The sequence below is a fragment of the Coptis chinensis genome, chromosome 2, assembly GCF_015680905.1.
Source record: "Coptis chinensis isolate HL-2020 chromosome 2, ASM1568090v1, whole genome shotgun sequence".
In the NCBI taxonomy this organism is placed as follows: Eukaryota; Viridiplantae; Streptophyta; class Magnoliopsida; order Ranunculales; family Ranunculaceae; genus Coptis; species Coptis chinensis.
The window spans coordinates 19398302-19423797 of record NC_141457.1 but is presented as its reverse complement, the minus strand read 5'-3'; the positions used below and the strand labels follow the sequence as shown (position 1 = coordinate 19423797).

General features: G+C 35.6%; 2 protein-coding genes across 9 annotated transcripts; both read right to left on the bottom strand.

The window, feature by feature from the left end:
• Window positions 1–5861: 5861 nt before the first annotated feature.
• Window positions 5862–7808, bottom strand: LOC147515250 (heavy metal-associated isoprenylated plant protein 7-like). Of its 2 annotated transcripts, none has more exons than XM_086586381.1 (5): window positions 7523–7808; window positions 7218–7431; window positions 6936–7132; window positions 6757–6841; window positions 5862–6579 (listed from the first exon to the last, which is right to left on the bottom strand). In XM_086586381.1, exons 1-5 carry the CDS (start codon window positions 7529–7531, stop codon window positions 6179–6181), a joined length of 906 nt encoding a protein of 301 aa, XP_086442507.1. In that variant the 5' UTR covers window positions 7532–7808; the 3' UTR covers window positions 5862–6178. The 2 variants fall into 2 exon arrangements, with proteins under 2 accessions (XP_086442507.1, XP_086442515.1); XM_086586389.1 differs by having other exon boundaries at window positions 6972–7132.
• A 5308-nt stretch (window positions 7809–13116) lies between these two features.
• On the bottom strand, window positions 13117–24449 carry LOC147515249 (presequence protease 2, chloroplastic/mitochondrial-like). 7 transcript variants are annotated; one of them, XR_015210025.1, is made up of 8 exons: window positions 24275–24415; window positions 24113–24180; window positions 19038–19348; window positions 17113–17184; window positions 16195–16269; window positions 16066–16118; window positions 15883–15954; window positions 13117–13563 (listed from the first exon to the last, which is right to left on the bottom strand). XR_015210025.1 is itself a non-coding variant. In XM_086586375.1 (8 exons), exons 1-4 carry the CDS (start codon window positions 24356–24358, stop codon window positions 17126–17128), a joined length of 465 nt encoding a protein of 154 aa, XP_086442501.1. In that variant the 5' UTR covers window positions 24359–24445; the 3' UTR covers window positions 13117–13563; window positions 15883–15954; window positions 16066–16118; window positions 16195–16269; window positions 17113–17125. The 7 variants fall into 7 exon arrangements, 3 of the variants coding, with proteins under 3 accessions (XP_086442501.1, XP_086442500.1, XP_086442502.1); XM_086586375.1 differs by having other exon boundaries at window positions 19038–19291; window positions 24275–24445; XR_015210023.1 differs by lacking the exon at window positions 16066–16118 and having other exon boundaries at window positions 19038–19336; window positions 24275–24431.
• Window positions 24450–25496: the final 1047 nt, after the last annotated feature.

The following is a 25496-nucleotide window of genomic DNA, read 5'->3' as shown; positions in this document are numbered from 1 at the left end:
TTAGAAAATATTTTTGTAAGCTTATGAACACTTTTCCCGAAAGACTCACATATGCTGCAAAAACACTGGGCCTAATGAGAGACACTTTTGCATGGACACACATGAGATTCTGCAGTACGACTCACCTATGTTCTTAAGCATCAAACTCAATATCTATGCATTCATTGCTCTAAGACATCAATGACGAAGGATGCTGAAAAAACACCATGACATCTTATGTCTACAAAATTCAAATTCAAATACAAATATTCATAACTTTCTCTTCTCTGCCACGTGGCTACTCTGCGTGACAGAGAAGGGGTGATGTGTGGACCCATCGTAAATAGTCCACATGGAATTATCTTATCCTCCTATCCTATGGCCTCAGCTCGTTGGTCCAATTGTGGGCAGTGAGACTTCCAGCTCGATGGAATGCTCAGCAACACAACGTCTCTATGGACCAGCTAGGCATGTTCTCTGGACATGACACCCGAACTGAACCCTTTATATATGTAGATTTAGCCCGGGTTCATAGCTAGAGCACAAAATGCTCAGCAACACAACATCTCTGTGGGCCAGTTGGGCATATCCTCTGGACATGGCACTCGGACTAAACCCATTATATATGCAGGCTTTAGCCTGGGTTCGTAGCTAGGGTACAACATGGCATGTGGGGCATGCCTCAATGTAAGCCCAGAATCGCCTAAAAACAAGGCCCAGCCGGATCCTACATAATTTGGAGGTTATGACTCTATTCAATGTACCTGAAAGCTAGAGATAATCATCCAGAGCTAGAGATTCTCTAGGGTTTTGGGTGGTTACATATTGAAGAGTTTTCATTAGCAGAACTACATTGGAAACTTTATACTCTACAGACTCTTGAGACTTTATCCCCCCTAGGGTATGTAGGCAGCCACCAAACTAAAAAGTCGTGCAGTCTCGAGCATCCAAACAAACTATCCCATTACTATCATTATCATTTTGTGCGTCATTCTGTGCGTTGTGATATTCGAAAGGTAGATTTTTAAGAATGTCTGGGTAGATCTTTTCCTTTCAGTTTTTGCTCCGACAGGTGTTAGTCATTTTCCAAGTTATTACACAGACAATCATCCAACTGGAAATTCGGAAGAAATGGTCCCAAATGTGTGGATTGGAATAGTTTATGTTAGAAGCCACTAGGGTTGTCAATGCATCTGTATCGATCGGATTTTGTAAAATTTATTGATAAGAAAATATGGTATCCAAAACCAACCCGAACCATAATATTATAGTGCATTCGAAACCGAACTAATAAGATATATTGCAAACCGAAAGCGAACAAACTCGAACCGAAAACTACGAAATCAATCAAATCTATATCTTAATATTAAAGCTCCCATAAAGGGTATTTTTCGAGCTCTATTAATATTTCACATCATCATTTCCTATTAAAATGGGAATTCCTCTCTTACTGGAAAAAAAAATGATATGCACTTCTAATTAAAATGAGAACCATTCTCCTAGGGAGGTATGTAACTCTTTGAAGTTTAATCAACAGGTAGGGGTCTGCCTTAACCCCATAACTTATTCAGGAAAAAAAAGTTGGAATCATTCTCCTATTAAAATCGGAATTCCTCCTCTATTAGGAAAAAAAAATTAAAAATAAAAAAAAATAAAAAATAAAAAATCTAACACGTACTTATAATTAAAACAGTAATCATTTTCTTATTAAAACAAGAATTCCTCTCCTATTGAAAAGAGAAAATATAACATATCTAATCAAAACGGGAATTTTTCTCCTATATTAAAGCGGGAATCACACTTCTAAATTAAGTCAACTATTAAAACGGGATCGCTCTCCTAATTAAAAATTGTGTTTTTAAAACTTAATTAAAATAATTTGTTAGGAAATTAAAACGGAATTTTAAATTTAATTAAAATGATTTGTTAGGAAATTACAACAGGTTAGTGACTAAAATGGGAATCACGATTTGTTAAAAAATTTCTATATGTATAGTTATGATTGTTGATCAAGTTTTCAAAATAGTCAATGCGTATGCACGAGCCTACTTTCTAGTCTATATTCTAATATTAAAGCTCCCACAAAGGGTATCTATTAAAATTCCAAATCATCTTCTATTAAAACTATAATTCCTTTTTTATTGAGAAGGAAAATTTTAATACTTCTAATTAAAACGGGAATCCTTAACTTATTAAAATGAGAATTCCTCCCCTATTTGAAAAAGAAAAAATCTAGCATTTCTATTTAAAATACAAATACTTCTCCTAATAAAACGGGAATCGCACATCTAAATTAAGTTAACTATTAAAACAAGATCCCTCTCCAAATTCAAAAATGGGTTTTAAAAACTTCATTAAAATCATTTGATAGGAAATTAAAAATGGTTAGCAACAAAATGGGAATCATTTCCCCAATTAAAATGATTTATTATAAATTTTCTATATGTATAATTATAATCATTAAGTAAGTTTTCAAAAGAGCCACTGTGTATGCACGGGCCTACTTTCTAGCCTTAAATTATATCAACTAATTTCAGCCACACAATAAAACTAAATTTACACAAAATTTATAAAATTATTTTTACTAAAATGCCATCTTATCGGTTCGGGTTCATATTGGTTTGGTGAATGGCAAATCCGAAACCAAGCCAATATCTTATCGAAACTCAAAATTGAACCCATTACTGAACCGAAACCAAAGTACGGAAACCGAAAAAATAATAATAATAATAATAATAAAAATAAAATTCGTAGCCCTAGAAACCACATATATTGCAAATAAAATGGCACATACTTCTAGATACCGCGTAGTATTTTAGAAGTCCCCTATATTGGTCATATAGAGTAAGCTATTCATTCGTGCTATTGTTTGCTCGGTCTTTACTGTAAGGCACAACGAATTTCATTAAAGAAAAAAAAGGAAAAAGGAAAAGAAAAAGGCACAACCAATTCACAGCAGCATACTTTGCCACGAGAGCTATAATGTCGCGATTGGTGGCATTTTGTTTTAGGTTTCGACTAGATTTTTGACCCGGGCATACGCCCAGGATCTTTAAGATATTTTGCTTGAAGTAAAAAGCTTCATTTTTGGTGCACAAATTTTGAAATATTTTGGAAATCAATTGGTAAATGTATGTTAAACCAATTAATTATGATAAAACATCATAACATTGCAGACTTAATATTGATTTCTTGGCATCCATAGCAAAAAAAAAAAAAAAAAAAAAAAAAAAAAAACTCCTATGAGCTGCTCTAAGTACATTGTACACCACTACTATATGACGTATCGTCTAACAATCAATTTTTCATTTCCATTTGCTCCATTCGATCCCGCTTCATCAATTAAATTTCTTCAACTTTTTATAATCCAAAAACTATTATACAAAAATATTGTTGCAAAAGGAATTCTATGTGACAGGAATATTTTTACTGGGAACAGATATATGAAGTATGGACATCTTATTTAGACACCTACGTAAATACCTTGCTCAAAAGAGGAAGTTTCACAATAAGTTGAGGGTTGATTTAGATGATCTTCATACCATGGATTCTAAACTTGCATGTGTTGTCGCTAAAAACTATATCATCAGAATAACATATATTTCTTTCCTTCTAGACCTCTGCCATCCATTAGAGGTACAACAATAACAGTTCACAATTCTGTAATAGTAGGCCTTGAGTGTTTGACCTTGTTAACTGCTCCTTGGAGGTCATTGAAGCTGGACAAAATGCATGTAAAGCCATTGTCATAGCTCTTATGCTAGACCACAGTCATATATATAAGAGGTGTTGTAGAGATTTTTTACCATGTTTACACATTGTACGCTTAATAGTAAGAATGTCAGATGCACACCCTGTTGCTACACTATACAATCTACATGGGATTTTGCAATGCAAGAGTTTCCAAGCTGGCCATTATGCCTTGTAATCTGGGGTGTATTTCCCATGAGATGATTATTCCACAACGTTTTCATTACTGTCTTCTTAATGGCTTCATGGGAATCAACTTTGTTAAAATCTCCTTTAGAGTGCCAAATCCCCTCCCCTCTGGAGGTTTTTATGGAAAAAAAAAATGATAGATCCATCATGTTGTTGCTGAAGGTGAGCATTTGTTAAAATTGTATTCCGGCTCTAGGGGCTCTTTCTTATTTTTCGCCTCAAGGGAAAAGACTTCATTTGTTACAAAATCACAATATAAATATACACCAATAATAGGGAGAGCAAGGCATTTAACAAACATAGACATGTGACCTAATGGGCTAATAAATGTGAATACCTTCTTCTTCTTTTTTTCTTTTTTTTTGTTCAAAAAACATAGACGGGTTGGGTACATGCTAATGTTATTCTACTTGAGGAACACATTATAGATCTTCTAAGAAAAGTATGATCTCAAGTGTTCTCCTCGACATAGTGACAATACTCACTAAAAAAAGCCAAACTGATCTAATACATTGAGTAAGGCATATTTGAGTATTAAAAGGATCTTTAATAACACTATCGAGAATCGAACAATCCAAAATCTTAATTTCTCGTTTCTTGTTTCCTATTAACTTTACTCTAGAAGATTAATTGTACTCCTGCTTCTAAGCCCTTAAAACTCCTACTAGCTATGTCTTCTGAATTGGTGTTGAGTAGATTTGAGCATTACTCTTTTTATCTGGAAATAATGTCATGAACCTACAACATTTCTTACAATTCAAACTATTTATACTAATATGGTATAATGACATAAATTTTGTCGAAGGATTTTAGAGACAGTATGTGTTGAGCATATACCACACCTCAGACGTAATTCAATAATATACCGAGCTACTATGAGATTCCCAATCCATCCTAACAATGCACCCCCACAATCAGAATCCTTAAATACATTAAAAAAAATCAGGATGAAAACTTTTTTGAGCATGTAATCACAAAAACTCAATGTTGATTTAATCACAACGACATGAAACAATTACGTGAAATTCACAAATAAAATCGATATCAAACGACATAGTCCTATCAAATGCACGATATATATTTAGGCATCTAGTTGAATTGTATTGGCGTATAGCCGGCCAGCAACTCTCATCTTTCATCTGTGGCCATACGCATGGAGAAATAAAAATGACTAATGGACCTACACATCTAGATTACTGTAAGGGACATCCCATCAATCACGTGATGTCCACGCACAACAACTCCCTCAACATTACGCTACCCCTAGACATACGAACGCCCATCGCACTCGTGTATCGTCGGAACACTCGCATTCTCAGCAGATCAGTGACTCGTCACTCGACTTAATCTCGTGACATCATCACATATTACTATCATCATTACCAGCTTATTCTTGAGCCCCTTTCCCGCTGTAATACATGCACCATTACAGTCATACACCATCATTACGGAGAACACCATCATTACATCCTATGTCAACTCAGATAAACCTACAACTGCTATACACATGCCTCTCACAAGCACATACACGTCCTCTGATCCATCTCGACCACACACCAGTACTCATCAGTACACATGTCACACTTGATGATGTTGCTCACTCTCAATGACTATAAAAGCTACTCTTCAGACCTACGTGTGGCTTGATTCCAAATTTCACTAATGCGGTCTCGTAAATCGTAGGCATCTTAACTGCTTCGTGAAGAAAGAACCATTAACACTACATAAAATTAACCATCCCCTCTTGATTATCCCAACTTAAGAGCTAAGAACTAAATATCCTAATTCTTGGTGTAAATTTAGACATTTACACTTACAATTGTATTTTAATGTTTTCACAATAATTTATAACTATGTTGATATTATTAAACTATACTTACTGATTAGATTATCAAGTTTAATTTCCAAGCCTTCTAAGTTGCAAGCATGCATCACTCAAATGGTAAGGGGAAAACGACAAAATTTTCCATTATTTTGAACAAGGCTTCAATAAGCTATAACCACTTTACAGATTTTGAGCTTTGACTCCATTGGTTACAAACTTATTGCCCCAAAAAGGAAGTACAAGAACTCTGGCTACAAGCTAGAATATATATATAGCTCGTATCATACATATTACCAAGTACAAATACAGGACCAAAACCTTCCAAAAGTCTACAGTCCTTCTCTGTAGATTGACATGTATGTGAGAGTAGGGTATACGTATTCCATACTGTATTTGCCTCTTTTCCCACTTCCTACCCTCACATATACTCCACTGTCACATAACAGAACATGCATTTGGATTTTCATCACTGAAAATCTGAGGAGGGTATGCATATTCCATATGGTATTTCGGGGGGTAGTAGTAGAATTCATTCTTCTTTAATTCTACCTCTACCTTGGTTTCCTCTGCTTCTGCTTCTGCTTCTGCTTCTTGGTTTTTTGCTTCTTCATCAGCTGGCTTGGCTTCTTCTCCTTCTTTCTTCTCACTTTCCCCTTTTTCTTCTTTCTCATCTTTCATATCAGCTTTCTCTTCTTCTTTCTTCTCTGGTTCTGTGTGCACTATCATTGCATGCTTGCCAGTTCTCTTGTAAACATGTTCTACAAGCTTAGGTGGTTCGAATACACCTTTGACCATAACTTGTGAGCTCTTTAGATCTGCTTCTACTGTCTGAACTCCTGAAAATTTCAAGATCTTCGAATTAATTTGGACCAAAGTAATCTAAAAGAAAGTCACGTACTCTGGACTAAAGATCAAATAAGATCCATTTAAAAAAGACTCTTGAGAAATGTCAAGAATGTACAAAGTGGTGCTTAGAATGATGGAAGAATATGTGGAAAAAGAATATTATCTACCTTTCATTCTCAATATACGTTTCTGGATTTCTTGTGCGCAAGCTTCGCAATGCATGTGGACTTTTAACACCACTGTGATAATAACCTGAAACAGAGTTGTCTGAATTAAATTAACAAGTGACTGAAGTGAGGCTATAAATTATATGAAATATTGAAAAAAGATAATAAGAGATCTGGACCTCTTCAGGTTTGACATTCTCCTTACTCTCTTCTACCTTCTTTTCATCTTCAACTGGGGGTTTTGGAATCGGCGTAAGAAGTTCAACTTGTTTATTACTCTTTCTTTGAACTCTTTCCAAAACCTTCAAAGGATCTCCATTCTTCCCCTTCACAATCACTTTATGTGTCTTGCAATCAGTTTGCACATCTTCAACTCCTATTAACAAAACAAACATAATTAAGAAAATCGCAAAGAAATACAGCAAGAAATGCGAGAAATCAATGTAACGGACTAAAATAACCTTCAAATCCTCTTAAGCTTCTTCTAACTTTTCTAGCACATCCTTCACAATGCATAAATACTCTCAATACTATTTCTTCAGGTGGTTTTGGTTCCTTTACTACTTCCTCAGTTTTCTTTTCTTCTTTGGGTTTTTCTTCGTCGGGTTTCTTTACTTCTTCTTCTACTGGTTTCTTCACTTCTTCTTCCATCTTCTCTTCAGGTTTGTTATCTTCCTATATATACAAAAACATTAATGAAAAATTAGTGCACAAGCTAACATAAGTAAGAAAAATGAAGCATATACAAATCTAAAAGCATACTTACAGCTCCCATTACTTGAAGTTATAGAGATTGCAATGGAATGAGATGAAGAATTAAACAAGATTGGATACAAGGAAAGATATCTTCACTCTTTCTGTTGGCAATGAGATCTAATTGCTTCACTTGTTTGTGTGTGATGGAATTTCATATATATCAAAGGTTCTGACGTGGAATTTTTGTAAGTCAGTGGCTAGCATGTGCGACGTGGACGGATTGTTTTGGTACACTCTGGAATCAGTACTGACCTGAAGTTAGAGATTGTTAGAGATTTTTTGGCTTTTTTGGTGATAGGAAAATATATTGACATGGCAACTATTTATCTTTGCATTTACGGTTAAAGTTAGTTGCACGTAATTACCGTTGCACTTGGAGATATAGAGGGAGGGACATAGAGAGGTGGTTTGTCAGTTGTAACGTCCTCATCATAGTGCACCTAATTTTACAAGCAACTAACATTCTACACACATCCGTTTCCCTTTTGTGTGACGAGGATGATATTGACATCATCAAAATGCTCTAATCGTAATCCTTTTGCTTTACTTTCGAAAATCTATCGTAAATAAATTTCAAAATTTTTGCTTTAATTTGATTTTATATCCCCACAAAAAGTAAAACTGTTGAGCTAATATTTTAGCGCTCTTACTTGGGGCGCGTCCAGAAGGAGTATTAGTCTGATAATAATAAGCCAAACCAAATAAGTTTCACATAATTAAAATAAATACATTAGTACGGAGACCATATTTAGATGCATGTGGATGAAAATAGTTGAGTGAAAACCTATAGGTTTTAATTAGCAGTGACGGACCTGGATTTTTCTCGAGGGTATTAAAAAATTTGAACAAACTTTTTTGGAAATCAACCAAAAAATAATATAAACGGGTGAAGCGGTTGCAACCATTGCCCACCCTTTTAATACGTTGATAAATTAGTTTGATTTTTCACAACATCGATAGACTTTAATGAACAAAACCTTCTATAAAATGTACCCTGCTGAGGTTTATGCTAAGGCTAGCTTATCATTGATGAAATAAATGAGAATGCTAATTATATGTGTTACAACCAAATTTATTTTAACCATAGTCACAAAAATCTCTGATTTTTTTAAAAAAACGTAAAAAGTCTCCGAATTGATAGATTTCCGAATTTTAAAATAAATAAACAATTAAAATCACCTAATTCTCGATGTTTACCGATTTTTAACGATTTCTTTTATGATGGATAGCTTTCTATTAATTTTTTTAATATTTTATTTTCTAAATTGCAATTATTTGGAGGATATCGAAAGATATAACAAGACTTTACATATATATATTTGTACATTTTGAATTTGTTATATGCTCAAAGTAACCCTGACATGATGCACAATCACACACTGCATACTATTTTATGTTTTAATTATTTATGGTTTTCCCGACTTTTCTGATTTTTTAACAAATTTGTACGAATTAACAATTTCTTCTTTACCGAATTGATACCGAATTCTGAATTTGTAACTATGATTTTAACGATTTAAACAAGTCTAATATATGTAGAATTATAATATAACATTGTTGATGCATTGGATAAATGCCATGATTTTGAATTTACAAATCATCATATGTAATGTTATAATTGGGGATTTACTATCTAATTACAATACTAAGATAATTGTTTAAGAAGTTAGAAAGTGAGGAGAGAATGAGTAATTTGAATTTGGATGTGTCATTTCGACAAAGAAAAATGACACATATTATTCACCTAAGTGTATATTAAGTTTTTTTCGCCAAAGTTTGAAGACCTGGGTCTGTCCTTGGGTTTTAGTGTATGCTATATTGCTATTCTTAGGTATTGTTATTCTTAGGGACGGAGACAGGATTCTAAACCAGAGGGTGCGAGATTATGTGCAAGATTATATATATAAAATAAAATAAAAATTTGTTAAAAAGTCTAAACAATAAAGATTAACAAAATTATGTTTTTATTTCAATTCATAACTAGAGTGCGTTGACTACTAAGAATTTAATATGGACTGACGAAGTTAACTACTTAAGTCATTAATTGATGATACTACTATGCCTATATATCTACATAATCTAGTTCACAAGTTTACAACAATTTAACAAATTGTTAACTTTCTATAATGCTATAAGTCTATATAGCGTTACTATCATGTGGAGAAAACTATAAAAGATTAACATTTAAAGTAAAAAATTATATATATATATATATATATATATATATATATATATATATATATATATATATATATATATATATTATTTTTTTTATTTTTGGTTGAGAAAGGATGGTAAGCTTACGGGTTATGGGTGATTAGAATTATACAAACTGACCGATTGGGCTTTGGGCCTTTGGCTATTTGTTTTAGTCTCATTAACTCTTCAAACATTCAAAGACACATTTGTCATTTTTTAATAGTTTTTTACTCAAAATAAATGATAAATGATAATTTTGTAAGAGCAAAAAAAGAAGTAAAAAAAAAAAATATTGGTTTATTATAATATTTTTTATTAGTTTTTTTTTCATACTATTTTTTTTGTTGATTATATTCTTACTATAGTTGTGAAAATTTAGGAAGTGCGGAAGTTAGAAGTTTGCTAAAAAATATTGGGGTGTGTGATCGAGTCCTTATAGTTTGAAATTTTTTCTATGCAATTAGTTATGTGGTAATGTAGCCTTTCTAATTTTAGAGGGTGCGACTGCCCCCACACGCACCCGTATATCCATCTGTGGTATTCCATCCATGAAGATGGCAGATTGGAAGGTGATATACTCATATATACATTTACAAAGATACATGAGAAAGAGAACAACAAAAATAAATAGATGAAAGATTGAAAGTTAATTGAAGTATGAGGATGATGAAACTAATGCAATTGTGTGGAATTCCATAGGTTGTGGAGGGACAAAATCTAGCATCAAAATCCGATTGCAGGACCACCAAATTTTTGATAGAAGAACATTGTCTCTAATCCAAAAAGAGTTCTATATAGGACGTGACTTGATCAGACAGTTACATTCCGTAAATGATTTAGGGTGTATTATATATCTAAGTAGAATATCTCAGTTTAACTGTTCAAGTATCGCTTGGGGAAAGCCTTCAATTTAATACACAAATTATTGATTTTTACGCATACGAGAAAAAGACAATTAAAGAAGTTGTTTACTACCTAAAACCTTTGATGGAATTATGTGTTGTAGAACTCCAGTGGCCATATTTAATTTCAACATTAGGTTTGATAATTAGGTACTTTAAAAACAAGACCAGTGCACGACCAAGTGTTAATCCACTCATTCTGTGACTGAGCATGAGCAACTGAGCTTACGACTATCCCGCAAAGTTCTTTCACTAACTTGGATCACAAAAAGGAAGTGCCGATATGACTTGAAAAAGAATAGCGTTTTCGTCCTTCTGGGGCTTAATAATTGGATAAACATTCATCCATGATCATACGACACATTCTTGGCTGCGTAGCTACAATTGAATTTGTTGCCCATGAGGCCATAACCCCAAAAACACAACAAGCCGTGCATTATTTTTTTTTAGATGGCTAAGGCAGACCCACACTGGTTACATCGAAAGATCCTAGCCCGGAGACTTATATTGTCTGAAGGTTGATCAACTCCGGAGGGACACTAGCCCAAAGGTTTATATTGCCCAAAGGCTCTCGCCGATAGCCATTTTGAGTGGACCCAACCACCTCCACCTTGTCCATAAAGACTTATTTTCGCTCTTTGGTCCACCTATCATTGGAACATCTTTATCACTAACCCGAAGACTCACCTGGCCCAAAGACCCATCACATAATTAAACAAAAACAAAATCTCAACTAACACTTGGTGGGATTGGAACTTGCAACCCTCTCCAATGAGGAGTACCAACAAGTCGTACATTTCATTATAAATCTCAGACTGTTTATCTAGGAAAGTTGCTCAAAACTTCACAAGTCAAAAGTATGATAATTATATCTTCAAAATTTGTACTAATTCCAGGTTCAAAGTCACTTAAAGTTAACCTAAGACGTCTTTCTTATATTTAAAAATTGAAAATGCAAATTCAAGTTATTTTGGGTTGTCTATGAACAGTACCTCTCTTTTTTTCGATGTTATGAGCAACCTTTAGTTTTCAATTTCAGCTTATCATATTTATTTGGGTTAACTAATATTACCCCCACTAGATGAGCCAATTATGATTTCCTCCTTACTAGATGGAGAAATTAGAGTCTCCCTCTAATTACACAAAAAAAAAATCAATTTGAGTTTACCGTGTTTTTTTTTTTTTTTTTTTTTTTGGGAGAGACTCTAATTTCTCATCTAGGGGGAATTCTAATTGGCTCATCTAGTGTTGGGTAATTTTCATTAACCCTATTTATTTTAGTCGGAAAAAGTTTTTCTTTGTTTTCCTTTTGAAAGAACAAACTCGACAAGTCTTTCTCACCTTTTTGAGGCAGAAATTTTGATTGGAATGCCCTCTTTCACCTCTTTGATATGAATGAGGTATTGTGCATTGTCTGGAAACGACCAATGCATTTTTTTTTTGTACATATCAATACATACCCTCCATTTTCTAGTCCCTTTTGGTGAATTTTCCAATAATTTGTAAGATATTTATTTCTTAGAAATTGGAATGTGTTTTTACTATACATCGTAACAATTGAACTTTCAGTGGATGGTGCATTACTTCACCAAAATATCAAGCAACCCACCAATTAATCAGTTGTCGCATTGTGTGCAAAAGTCCTACTATACCGAATTTAATGATCCAATAGCTTTCAAAATAATTAAGCTTACGTATAGTTAGCATTTGCAGTAAGAGCAAAGTTAGCACTTAGCACTGCTTGTACAAATGCATGCATGAGACAACTTAACATGGAAGTTTGATCTAGGTGAAGAACTGGATTTGCAGCGAAGACCGCGGTTGCTAGCACAAGAAACATAGATACATGCATGAGACAATTTCACATGGGGCGAGGATCCAAGTTAAAAGTACTTTTAAGCACAAAACAAAGATTGGTTGCCACCTTCTCTGGGTTTGGCTCTGAAGGGGGTTCATACGCAAAACACCTAACTACGTGGCCCATGGGACATATATTTGTTTCCTAGGATTACTCAACTTTTTAATTCTCTATCTATTAACATAAATCATTCTCTTCTTCTAAACACACTGTCAATGGGAGAAATCCTAATTTCTCATCTAGTAGGGGGTGATACTAGTTAACCCTAATAACGAATAGAACACTGTTTTCCTCCTATCGAAAAAACGAAAAGAATAAAACACCGTTTCGTCGTTGCATAATTTAATGGATTTTGTTCAACACCGAACCCTCACTAGCTGGTTGCCTACAGGGCTACAGATAAGATCTAGCGGTCAATAAACTTGTTAAAGCTTGGTTGTTAAAACTTGTTAAGCTTGGTTGCAATAGTCGAGAAGGTGCGCATTGTAGGGAATGTGGGTTTTGGGAAAGCTAGAATTGCAGGCATAGGAGGTAATGTAGGCAATGTAGGCTTAAGTAATGTAGGCAATGTGGGCATAGTACGGTTAACAGGCAAGGCTGGGGAAGAAATTTTGATTGGAATGCCCTCTCTTTGATATCGATGAGTTAAAAACATAAAAGACTGCAATTGAATTGCATTTTGTAACTACGTGATACCAACACGATCACTTTTGTAAAACAAGATTGTTTGTGCTCTTAACTTGCAAAACGTGACCCATATTCAGGTCACCCACAACCTCATTATCTTGCAAAACTCAACCCATTATCAGGCCACCCACAACCTCATCATCGTCAATAAATTTGCAACATATTCGGTGCGCCATCGGAATTTCCTGACACCCCTATCAAAAAGCTTTCCCCGAATTTATTGACAACAGTACTTATTCCACAAAGGTTACTCGCTTTCTCCCAGCTGGATGCAGAAAGAACTCTGGAAGCGGGGCAGAGATGGAAGAGATCAACCACGGGAATAAGAAGTAAGCTTGCCTTCCTTTTTTATCATTTTTATAGAGACTAAGGTGAGCAGTGCCAGAAGGAGATTGATTCCACGACCTGAAAAAAAATATGAAAAAGAAAGTGGTTAGAGTTTTCCACTAGGCAGCAGATGTCCTTTCAGAGCTCCATATCTTGTAAAATAGTGTTGAGAATAATGAGAACACTAGGTCAAGTTTTGAGGCAAATGAAGTGGTAAGAAAAAAAATACAGTTGGTTAAAGGATGCTAGCAAGAATACATGTTTGGAAATTCAGTCAAACTTTTCCGTCCATTCAGTTAGCTAAAGCCTTGAGCCTCAGGATACATCCATCTGACTGAATGGTTCTAGAATGCATGCCATGTATAAGGACTTGTGCTCATGACACTGCAAATTCACTGAATTGCAGGGGGATACTCACAACTAGTTTGTGATGCGACGCAACAGAGAAATTTCCTGATAACCAGACTGGAACATGAAAGAACAAGACGACATTCTCAGTCGAGTCTAGGTCAAATTTCTTGTCCAGTATCTGAGAGCTTCATATCCTTCCAATCACCCACTTTCATATTCCTTTGTCGTGTTCATCCATAAATATATATTAACTAACTTGTGTTTTTGAACAGCAACATAGACAAAGGCTTTGCAAAAATATCAATCTGGTAGATCTAGAAAACTAATAAGGTTGCAGCCTATACGAATATACAGTCAAAATTGGCCTCGTGCCCACGTGCTTGCAACAAACAGAACTGTTTATTCTTATTTTACTTGCCGATTCAAATGTGTGTGCACTGTGAAATCAATATAGCTTACATTCCTCACTTCCAAGAGGCTGTACATCTTTCTATATTTGTTATAACTTTTAATGTGGCTCACCCAGATTAAGTGCCATCACATGATCTCCCTGGCATGTAACGATGCCCAACAAACAAGGCTCTACTCATATATATATTGGTTAAACACTAGGCATTAAAGTAAAAGTAAATAATGACCAAGGGAATTTCGGAAAGTATCTAATATTGTTTTCAATACGATGGTGCTGAAATACAGCCAGTTACGTTTCACAAAATGGAAATGCAAGTTTTAAGTGAAGGGTGCTGAAGGCATCTGTAGTGTCATGGGTGAGTGCATGCTGAAGACACCAGCAATGTCTTGGATGGTGTAGCCATGGTTAGTGTTGGCATATATATATAGGGAATGGTTATATGAACTCTACCTTATTTTATTTATTTTTTTATCAGCAAAAGAATATTTTATATTAATAATAATGAAGATGTAGTTTGAGAGATTTACACTACTAGAAATACATATAAATGCTATCCCTCAATCACAGACTCCTATCTAAAAATGAGGTCTTCCAATTTCAAACCTCGAACACTAGGTAAGAAAGACACCTATAGTGACTTCAAAGTTACTCCACCTTATAGTGACTTCAAAGTTATTCCACTCCTAAAAGTGGACTTACAAGATGAATTAAGAGCTAATTTTTTGTGGAGATAATACATCACATGATGGAGAACACCCCTACAAAAAATCAGCTCAATTGAATATGTTTAACCTTGTCAAAAGTTGTTAAGAAATTAAAAAAATCTGGACCGTTGGATAATTTCATAACATTCTAAACAATTTTTGACGAGGTTGTACATCTTTAAATGAACTAATTTTTTGTGATGATGATCTATATTGTGTAGAGAACATCCCCACCAAAAATCAGCTTCTAATTCATTGTATTTAGTGATGGAGTAACTTTGGAGTCACTCTCAGTGGAGTTCATATAACCATCTCCTATATAAATATTAGAGTTTCCTATTTGTATTTGAACTAGGTTACTAGGTTATTTAGTAGTTTCTATTTTGCTTTCCTTTTAGAACTAGGAACAAGGAATGTTATATAAAGGCATCTAGGCCTTCATTGTTAGATTGGCTTTTTATTGAATATTAATTTAAAGAAAATTGTTCTTATTGAAGGTTCAAACCCTTAGTTTTTAGTTTAAGGTACGTCTTTCATTAAACTTTATTGATTTTTAACCTTTGTTGAAGCTTCCGCCAATAAGTTTCATCAAAAGGCTACATAATGGCACATTGCATTTCAATTGAGGAAAACCTTATAGCTAGAGCAATGCATCAGCCTTGGATCCATTGAAGAATAAATCTTTGGTACTTACAGTCAAATGGACATCCCTATAAAATCAGGTCCAAACAAATTAATTAGCATGACATTAGCTCACTAGAGTGCTCTTTCTAAAAACTAGCTCTAAAAGCCCACTCAACATGACAAATGTTTTTTTCTGACGCAAACAAAATTTGTTTTTGCTTAAGCATATTGGTATTCCCGTTTTGTTGAGCTACATTTTAATGTGAAAAATGATGTTAAGCAAGAAGCAACTAGGATGAGAATTACCTTCTATATCACCTGAAACACCTTCTTTGTGAGAGGGAAGATCTTTATAACAAACACCCCAAAACTAATGGCCTGACAAGTTGAAATGAAAAACGTCACATAAAATCTTAAAATTATAGTCCTAATAAAATATCTACTAATAAAAATACCCAAACTTTATTATTTCTTTTCCTCAGTTCTTACATCAGCAAGTTTTGGAGCGATTAAAACAGTCCCTGCATCTAGACTTTGGGAAACTGCAATTTATGTTTGATTTTCTAAAAAATATAAATGAAAATCATATGAAAATGAAAAGTGAAAACGGATACAAACCATTTTCAAGTTTTCTCATGATTGGTAGCTTCTCAAATCTCTCCTCAATTTTAGCATGCACTACCACATTTAGACCTGGAAGAAACCAATCCAACTACTTTAGAGTTCAAGCTCTACAAACTTCAAGTTTCACCAACAAGTTCATGAAAATTTATGAAAATTTGGTGACGTGGTGGAGATGGGAAGATTTGTTTTTTAGGAGGGAGGGAGGGAATTTTGGTGAAATTTTAACTGGGGGAAGTGATCATTTCACCCGTGGACAGTACAAAATGCATGTATATATCACTGCATATCGCAATATTTACCAGTATTTTAAGGTAGTGAAAGGATTTTGGGCCTCCATGACTCTATTTTCTTAATACAAGGTTTCCCAAGACCTGTATTTCAATCCGACACGACAACATTTTGTACAATACGTAGATCCTTTGACCACACTTCATATGTTAGTATATATTTTGAGAATATTATTTAAGCCATCTTGCATCATTAAAGCGAATGTGTTGCTACCAGTTTCACTTACCTACGAACTTTGCAAAATACCAAGGTCAGCAATGTTCAACACTTACAATGTGTTAACTATTATGGCCAAGTCTACACATGCAGAGACCAGTGAATATACACGCCAAACCATCTCATAAGTCCATATATGTTGATAGAATCTCTAGTCGGAAAAGTTACGGTTGAAGAAGTCAGTATTCTTTATACTACTTAACTCCTATAAACCCTAGTTTTACATTTTATGTAGGAAGAAGAACGAAGGGTCAAGAGAGGAAGGAGCATAAAGAACGAAAGAAAGACCGTAGCAGAAAGCCAAAAAATAATGTCAAGATTTTCAACGAGCACTCTCAACGTCAATTGTTGAGAACAAAAGATTATCTATGGTATCATATATCGTTTTGTGATTAAATATACTTTTACCTGGTTGAAAGAATCACTTTGCGGGTTTTTGCTTGATCATCCCCAGTAAAGCCCAACAAGTGTCGTCTGAAACTGCAAATAGAAAAACATTAGTCAAGATCAAAATATTACAGTTCACATGGGAACAAATGAGGAATAGCTACCATTATAACTTTTTACTGTCAGTGTTCATATGAACAGAAAATGAGAAGTACAGTGTGGATTGTAGGAGTTTGTGAAGAAATGAGGGACACAGCCACAATTTTGGGGGTCATAGTTCACGAGAGTCTGACAGTCAAATTATAGCCGCAGTTTGCCTGATGCTATAGCCTATCAGTACATAGGAGCATAAGCGTCTTGCATAGGATATACCCTCGGTACGATTTTGCTCTCAAAGTTGAGGGACTCGAGCATTTGTTTCAAACAATGGAGACACTCATAAATGAACAACATTTTTTCGTGTCCAATTTGTATGTGATAGTGTTGGTGTCGGTGTTGTGAGTGATACATGGTGGGTTTAAACTAATAAAACAAATAACGCAAATAAAATAGATGGGGTAACAAATATATATGGGGAATACGCAGTTAAATCGGTACTCGGTCACTACTAAAGGCATCTCCAATGGGGAGTATAATTTTCCACTTCGTCATAGGCTCCACATGGGTGCCACCCCCCACCCCCACCCCACTACACTCTCATATATTCAACGAAAATATACACATTAGATAGTCTCCAATGGGAAAAATAAGAACAGTGTATACTCTAAAACACGGACGTCGGTTTAAGTGTCGTCTAAGAGAAAATTGAATTGAAACGCCACTTAAAATGGTGTTCCACCTTTTCCACGTTAGTTTGAGTGTCATTCCACATTTATTAGAGGAGGGACGTTGATTAAAGTAACGTTTCATTGAGAAAAAGAAAAAAAGAGCAGAAACACTCCAGTAAAAGAAAAGAGATGAAGTCAATCAATATAATGGAAAAAAAAAGATGACAAAAAGAAGAAGAATACCAACAACCCTTGGAAACTTGATGAGTCATTTTAATTAAATCAGATTGGTTTTTACCAAATCGGTACCCATTAACCAGTTCACCAAAAAGAAGAAAAGACACTCGCATAGCTGAACCATATGAATAATAGCACCAATGCGTCTAGCAAAGCATTAGTAAGTAATCATACTTATTTGTTTGCAAATGAGAATAGTTTGTAAAATGGTAAACTGTTTTCTTTTTGCTTCTTTTTGTTCTCTGGTTCAGTTACTACTTCTTTTGGTTGTTCTACTGTTTCTGCCATTGATGAGTGTGAAGTGAAGAATGAAGCTTTTTTTTAGTGTGTTTTTCTCATACTGTTCACATGTAAATGAGTTTTGAGATGAGCATTTTTTGTTTCTTTTTGTTTTCAGTTAGGAAAGTGAATTGGGATAAATTGTCGTATTGGTTTAAAGGTGTGAGAGAGAGATAGAGTGGAGTGCAGCGAGTGATGGAATTTTAAGTGATGTCCGAAATGATTTTTCTCCAAACGTGACACTCCAGGTTTTTATTAACTAATAGCCGGATGGGGAATTCCCCACCCCATCTATAACTACTAGCTTATTAACTACGGTATACAATCCCCATTAGAAAGAGTTTTTTTAGCCGCTGGGGATGTAAACTTTACACCCCCATCTATAAGTATTAGATTTGCCTTTTAAAATGGAATAGTCAACTGATTCTCCAAATATTACTTAATTCTTTTGTTACGAACTTTTTCTCATTACTGAATATCTCTGTATGTGATTTCTATCATGCACACTACTAGTATTGAAAACATACCAAGTCAGAAGGCATCCAAAACTTTTTCTTGTTGAAGAATATTATTTTAAGGGAATAAAAGTAGCAACAAAACAACTAAGAATTAAGAAATTATAACTAACTTATACCCTGTACAAAGAGCGATGCAGCCACTTACCTTCCAAAACCTTAACGTAGGATGCTGAAGTTGGTTCTGTAAGAGAGTCGGCATCCACCTCATTCTTAAGCAAGAAGCTTAGAGATCCATAAAAAACGTCCAACATTCTAATCAAGATGGGGTCATAGGACAAGAGGTATGAGAATAAGTTGTTGTATAGGTTGAAATTGCATGTCACACCATAGGCACCTCCAATGGACCTGACATTTTTTAGCAACCATGCATCCTTGAGGTGTCTTGAAATGACTAATGCACTGCATTAAATCGATACTCTGTCTCATATATGTTACCGGATTTACCTGCATAGTTAACTTGTGAAATAATAATACATGAGAAAGAATGAAAAATATACACCAACAGTGATCCAAAACCGAACAACTACTTTCAGCATAATGTTTTGTGGCTCAGAAGTAAAAACTAGTCAAACATTTTGAGTAATGATATTTTCTAATCCATCAACGTCTAATACCAGTGGAGTTTTCTCTTTCTTCTTCTTTGCTTATAGCATTTATGAATGGTCTCTTTATCTACTTATGTGAAAACCGAGTTAGACTTCGCTCATAGGTTTCTACATCTTACTCACATTAAGCTGGTTTTCCTAGTTAAGTTTTCCTGCTATGTTAAACCCTCATCTTTTTACTATTGCTAGCATCGGAAGCAAGATAGAGAAAAGGAAATACTGGGTTAGAAGAATGCAAAATCCTCTGTTGGTACCTTAGCAACCTAAAGCGTCACTCATTCTCAACGCTCACGCTTTAAAGTCGCGGTTTGGCGCTTTGAGAGCGAAAGCTTGCATAAAACGCAAACTGACAAAATGTAAAGCGTGTCCTGACTACATTGGCAAGCGTGTCTAGAAATTCAAGTAGGAAAGGCGGTCAGTTGTGGTACTTTAAGGTTGTACCTACACATAATGACAAAAAGTAGGACAATAAAAAAGGGTGAAGTCACTCTGTGGGTCCGTCCTATACACCTATTTGCTACAAAATCAATGCATTGCCACACGATACTTTTGTTTCTCATATTGCTGACCTTACTTCAACTTTAGCTGTATACATATGCTAGACGCTACGCAAAAATAAAATTGTGAGAATAATTCTCATATTTAATTTTATATTTACTAATTTCAAATTGTATACTTTGTATATTCAAATAGCCTACGTATTCTCTATGAAATTTAAAATAATAATAATACTAAATTGACTTAAATAGATACTGTGAAGACGCTCGTAATATTGTAAATATTATTGGTTGGGCGCTTTGACATCCACGCTCTCGCTCTTGCTTGTGGTCTGCGTTTTGGTTGCTAAGGTTGGTACTGCCAAAGAGGCAGAAAAACCCCGACAGTCCAAAGTAAGGTATTTGTTTAATTATAGATACATTAGCATCAAATTTTAGTAAAAATAAGCAGAAAAATAAGGATATACAAAATAAACAGAAAAAAAAAAACATAATATTAGATGAAGAAATACAAAAGGTGTCCAACACTAAAGGATATAATAAGTGGACTCTCCCAAGGCGCCGCCATCTAGGTGGGTGAAAGGAACTACTGTATGGTGTCCCTTCACTAAGAAAAAGGCACAGGCAAAACTACTTGCAGGAGAACATAGCGCAGCAGCAGCCTAGGACTAATCTATCTAATAAGATAGGGTTTTTTTTCTCACTAAAAGACAAAATAATACGCAAAGGACGGTTTAGATCTGTTTGAGAAAAATCTAACGACTACTGTACCCTAATTTGAATTGTTAGAATTTGGCACTAATGAGAACGGCTTTTGTTTCCATCTGGGTCGCAGGTTCGACTCACTATATCACAAACTTTACTTATTTTTTTGGGTTGGATTGCTTCCGATTTTTTTGGGTTGGATCGCTTCCGATTTTTTTGGAGAGTGACCACGAAACAAGCATCTAAGTCTAATGGAAAGTATTGCGTACACAGAAGAAACAAAAGTTGTCATTCTATAGTATTTCCTTATTTGTACAGGCACTTTTCTAAATCATATAGTTGAAAAGAATTGACAATTTACCAATTGACAAACACGAGACACGTAAAAATTAAACCCATGACGAAATAGTCTGGTTGGGTTTTGTTGGGAGAGATGAAGAGAGGAAGGAGGAGGAGTCCGGTGGTTTTTGGATTTAAACTAAAATGACCAAGTTACCCTTCCTCTCTAGGCGGGCTGGAATCTAATGGATGTGGTGAGCTGTTAAGATAGGATGTCAATTTAAGCTGTCAAGGTAGCCCGACTATCTGAAGAACATCCTTAAACGGACTTGAGCTAAATATTCAAAATATCGGTGAAATACATTAGATTCCTAAATACGAAGGTGTTAGAAATCGAATCCTATATTTTAAGAAATTTGGGGTTTTAGGATTCGATTTTTAACAGGGACGGAGATGCTTTTAATTCAAGTCTCTCTCCCCTTATTTGTTCCTTATTCTATGTGTTGAATTATCAAAATGTAAGGGGTATGTGTAATCAGTTGGTTTGTGAGAAATGAAATGCATAGGATTGCCATAACCTCACTTTAGTTTACGCATGAAATGATTATGAAATATAAAATTGCTAGAAATGGTTATAGCATCGATCCACTGCTACCATGGAGATGGTCTTTTGGAGAGTTATTTAAACGCAATGTGTTTTGAGTGCCGATTGGCACGGGCATTAACTAGTATCTTAATAGGGGATGCAAAACAGATCACCATGATTTTGAATTCAGAAGAGGCATATTTGAATGGGCATGGTGACCAGTCATAGAGAACATTAAGTTGGTTTTTAGAACTTTTAATTCAGTTTTAATTGGTGCAATGCTAAGGCACTAGTGGGCCAAAAATCAATATGGGCCAAAAAACAATGCCACAGGCACTAGTGGTGGTCATGGTTGGGTTCGGGCTGCTTTAGGTAAAACACTGACATGAACCAAAGCTATCACTTTCAAAAATTTCACACCAAAACCAAACAATTACGACACCAGAACCGATACATAACCTGAACAATTTTTCAGCAGACAGTAGCATGAACAGAGAATAGAATATAAATGACATCAAATTAAGTACTACATTGCAAATATTGCATTGCATAATCATTACTAATACACATTGAAGAACTCATAAATCACAATGGACACCAAGGGGAACCCAGGGAATGAATTTATCACTTTGGCCACTTTTATGATGATAAATCCTCTTAGCCATGGACCTAACAAAGCTAAAATAGTAGGTGACTTAAATATTCTAAAGGGCTTTTTTTATTTAACCCCTCAAAGTTTGTACCCTCTTTTGTGAAAACCCCCCATTTTTGAAATCATTAGTGATTGTCCCCCCACTCCGTCAATTTTCTATGTAACATACCTTGATATTTTATATATTGACAAATTTGCCCCTCAGTCAAATTTTTCCCCAAATTCAAATTTGTAAAAGCCCCCAATTTTTAACATTCAAATTTGTAAAAACCCCCCATGCAAATTTTCCCCATTCTATAATCTCCATTTTATTCTCCGCCTCCAGTTCACTCACCTCCACCACCAGTATATTCTCATCCACCTCCAGTCCACTCACCGCCACCCACCTCTAGTATATTCATCTCCACCTCTAGTCCACTCACCACCACCACCACAACCAGTATATTCTCTCCCACCTCCAGTTCACTCACCCCAACACCAGTAATTTCTCAACCTCCAATTCACTCACCCCCACCAACAGTACACCCTAGTACACTCTCCACCCCCACCAGTACATTCTTCCTCTTCATTTCTTCTTCTTCTTCTTCTTCAATGATTTCATTTATGTTTTGGATGGCACATGGCAGCACGTGATGGTGGTTTGGGATCAACCCTAAGAAACATGCCATTGAGGAAAGGTGAAAACTAATAAGACGTTGGTCCACTTCTCACTGAACTTCACAAACATGTCATTGAGGAAATTCATCAAACGCTTTCCCTCCAATTCCCTTATACTCAAAACCTTCACTACATTCACTTCACAACATCCACTTCCACCTCAACTCCACTCACAAACCTCCCTAGAACAATCACAACCTCAAAACAACCAAGACGGAAAACAAAAAGACCCACATTCTCTAATGAATGAAGACCCAATACAAGTATGTTCAGACCTTTGGTTCAAAACCTTCTCAGACTCTATAACCAAACCATTCTCAAACCTTACTAGCTTTCTCAAGAAATTTGACTTGTGGGTTTTAGCTTACCAACGTTCTTGTGCTAAAGAAACTGGTTCTTTCCCACCTCGAAACGCCATTCATTTCAACGTCTTACGTGACCTTTTATTGCTTCAAACTGTTGTTTTGAATGGGCAGCTTGTCTGGGGTATGCAGACTGACCTAATTCTTCGTTCTCCGAATGATAAACTGGGTACAAAAGTATTCTCGAAACGTAAGCTTCAAGCATTGTTAGAGTCCGATCAGCGGAGTTTTCAGGACCGTGTTCAAGGTGTAAGGGATACAAAAGTGTTGGGGTTGATCTAACAATTCAAAGAAGATGGGCCTCCTCCGTGTTTTAAAGTCGGGTCGGGTTGGGATGAGCATAAACTGGAGTCACTGTATTCGTCGTCTTCATTTTCTTCCTCTTCTTCTTCGATGATTTCATTTATGTTTTGGATGGCACGTGATGGTGGTTTTGGAGGTGGAGGTGAATATACTGGGGGTGGGTGGCGGTGAGTGGACTGGAGGTGGAGGGGAATGTATTGGTGGTGGAGGTGAGTGAACTAGAAGCGGAGAATGAAATGGAGATTGCAAAATGGGAAAATTTTGAATGAGGGGTTTTTACAAATTTGAATGTTAAAAATGGGTGGCTTTTACAAATTTGACTTAGTGGCAAATTTGTCAATATACAAAATATCAAAAGAGGGTACAAAATTTTGGGGGGTTAAATAAAAAAAGCCCTATTCTATATGATACCTATATTTATGTAATCCCTCATATTTATGTTTTTTATTAAACTTTGTTTCTACCTATGAACACAAATATCTATTTTCAACACAAAATTATTATTAGTAAAACACAATATATAAGTATAAAGAAACAAACTTTAGAGAGAAACAAAAAGAAGGTTGACATTTACCTTCCAGAGCATTTGGAATCAAGCATCATTATTATGAGAGGAAAGATCATTATAACAACTAAACATCCCTACAAAACAAAATGACCAAATTAATTAACACTGAAAAAGAAAAGAAAACACAGAGGCATTTATATGGGAATTATTAACATAATAAAATCTTACAGCGTAGTTGAGGGCAAAGAGTTTCTTCCATTCGACTTTCGACACGGATTTGGAGCTCAGACTAGAAAAGAAATGTTGGTACATCGTTAAAGTCGTTATCTGATTTGGGCCAGGTAACGGGCCCTAATCCTTCCGCCTCTATGTGACGGGGTAACACAAGATATGCCAAATAGAAATTCAACTTATGGTCAAACCATGAGTCGGGTGCTCCTAATTACGGGCCGAGAAAAATTAACTTATGGTCAAACCATTAGTCCATTAGTCGGGTGCTCCTAATTACGTTTCCATATTTTATTATGTTTCCAGACACACCAAATAAAATGGACAAGTGGTCAAACACCGAGCTAATAGTTATGCCGGGGAGAAGTTACATTTGGATCTATGTTCTCTTTTGGTTCTGCCGGAAAATCCTTATTCACTATATTAGGGAGATGTAAGGGAGTGATATCCTCCTTCAAGAATATCAGCCACTTAGCATGATGGAAATACCACACCGACCTGTAGAATCAGATCGCATCCCCAAGCTAAGAGAACGTTCCAGAATAATTCGCGCTAGCACGCGAACTAGACTATAACGTGACTCAGCTTATCTTCTAGAAGCAATCATGAACAGAGATGCACATGTACAAATCACTGCCACCAATTACTGACCACTGTCGCAAGCTACTTGCCCAGACTAACAATCCACATCATCACAGCAGACCTATAAAGACAGTACTCGCACGCCTCCTTAATCGAGACCCTATGTTTGTGATACACTTTACACGTGGTGGGCGAGGATTCACTCTCAACATCTATAAATACCCCTCCTATGAACTATGCCAGACCTGATTCTTCTCTCCCCTTAGAATCGAGAGCAAGATACGTAGGCAGTTCGCTCCTAAGCCGAACTTGGTCCCAATAATAACCTTTTCCAGTTCCCATTCAACCGTATATGTAAAGTAAAGCTGAATCATGCATTTACATTGGCGCCGTCTGTGGTCTCGATTACTTGAGACACCATATTCACACAAACCAAAAGAACCAAACACCAAAAACCAAATATCTCAAGCCCACAAAACATGGCAAGCCTCGAAGCTCAAGTTCAAGGCCTCACAAACCAGCTAGGCTTAACCAATGAGAGCATTTCCTTGCTCAGGCAAGAAAATGCTGCTCTTCGTGCACAAGTTGACGCTCAACAACAGCCACCTGGTAACGTCGCTGAGAACGGCATCAACGAAGT